This window comes from Penaeus monodon, chromosome 21 (genome assembly GCF_015228065.2).
Source record: "Penaeus monodon isolate SGIC_2016 chromosome 21, NSTDA_Pmon_1, whole genome shotgun sequence".
NCBI classification, from domain to species: Eukaryota; Metazoa; Arthropoda; class Malacostraca; order Decapoda; family Penaeidae; genus Penaeus; species Penaeus monodon.
Window position 1 is genome coordinate 39,668,359 of NC_051406.1, and position 466 is coordinate 39,668,824.

General features: G+C 64.6%; 1 protein-coding gene across 1 annotated transcript in view; it reads left to right on the top strand.

The window, feature by feature from the left end:
- Positions 1–466, top strand: part of LOC119586485 (transducin-like enhancer protein 4) — a gene marked incomplete in the record, with an annotated part of 158,632 nt that overhangs the window by 86,085 nt on the left and 72,081 nt on the right. Inside the window, 1 exon segment of the mRNA XM_037935222.1 lies at positions 5–103. Within this exon segment, the coding sequence (XP_037791150.1) occupies positions 5–103 (99 nt within the window).

Here is a 466-nt window from a genome sequence, read left to right on the forward strand (position 1 = left end):
ACAGGTCTGCTGTCGGGGTTTACAGGCTCGCTGGTGGGGCCGGCGAACCACCCGCTCTCCCTGCTCAGCTCGAAACACCTTCTGCACAGAGACGACAACACCCGTGAGTACCCCCTTCTGAAGGCGTGAGAGTGTGGGGGAGGGGGAAAGGGAGTGGGGGTAGAGGGTAGGGGTGGGGGGAAGGGGGGTGGGGGTGGGGGAAGGGAAAGGGTGGTGGTGGGAGTGGGGGAAGGAAAGGGGGGTGGTGGGAGTGGGGGAAGGAAAGGGGGTCGGGTGGGAGTGGGTGGGTGGAGGAGTGGGTTTCGGGTGTGGGAGTGGATTAAAGGGGTGGGGGAGGGGATAGGGGTGGGAGTCAGGGTGGAGCGGGGTTGAGGTGGAAAGAGTCGAAAGGTGGAGGGTGGAGGTAGAAAGGGTGGGGAAATGTGGGGAGGGTGGTTTGGGGAGGAAGGGGGGCTAGGGATGGTGG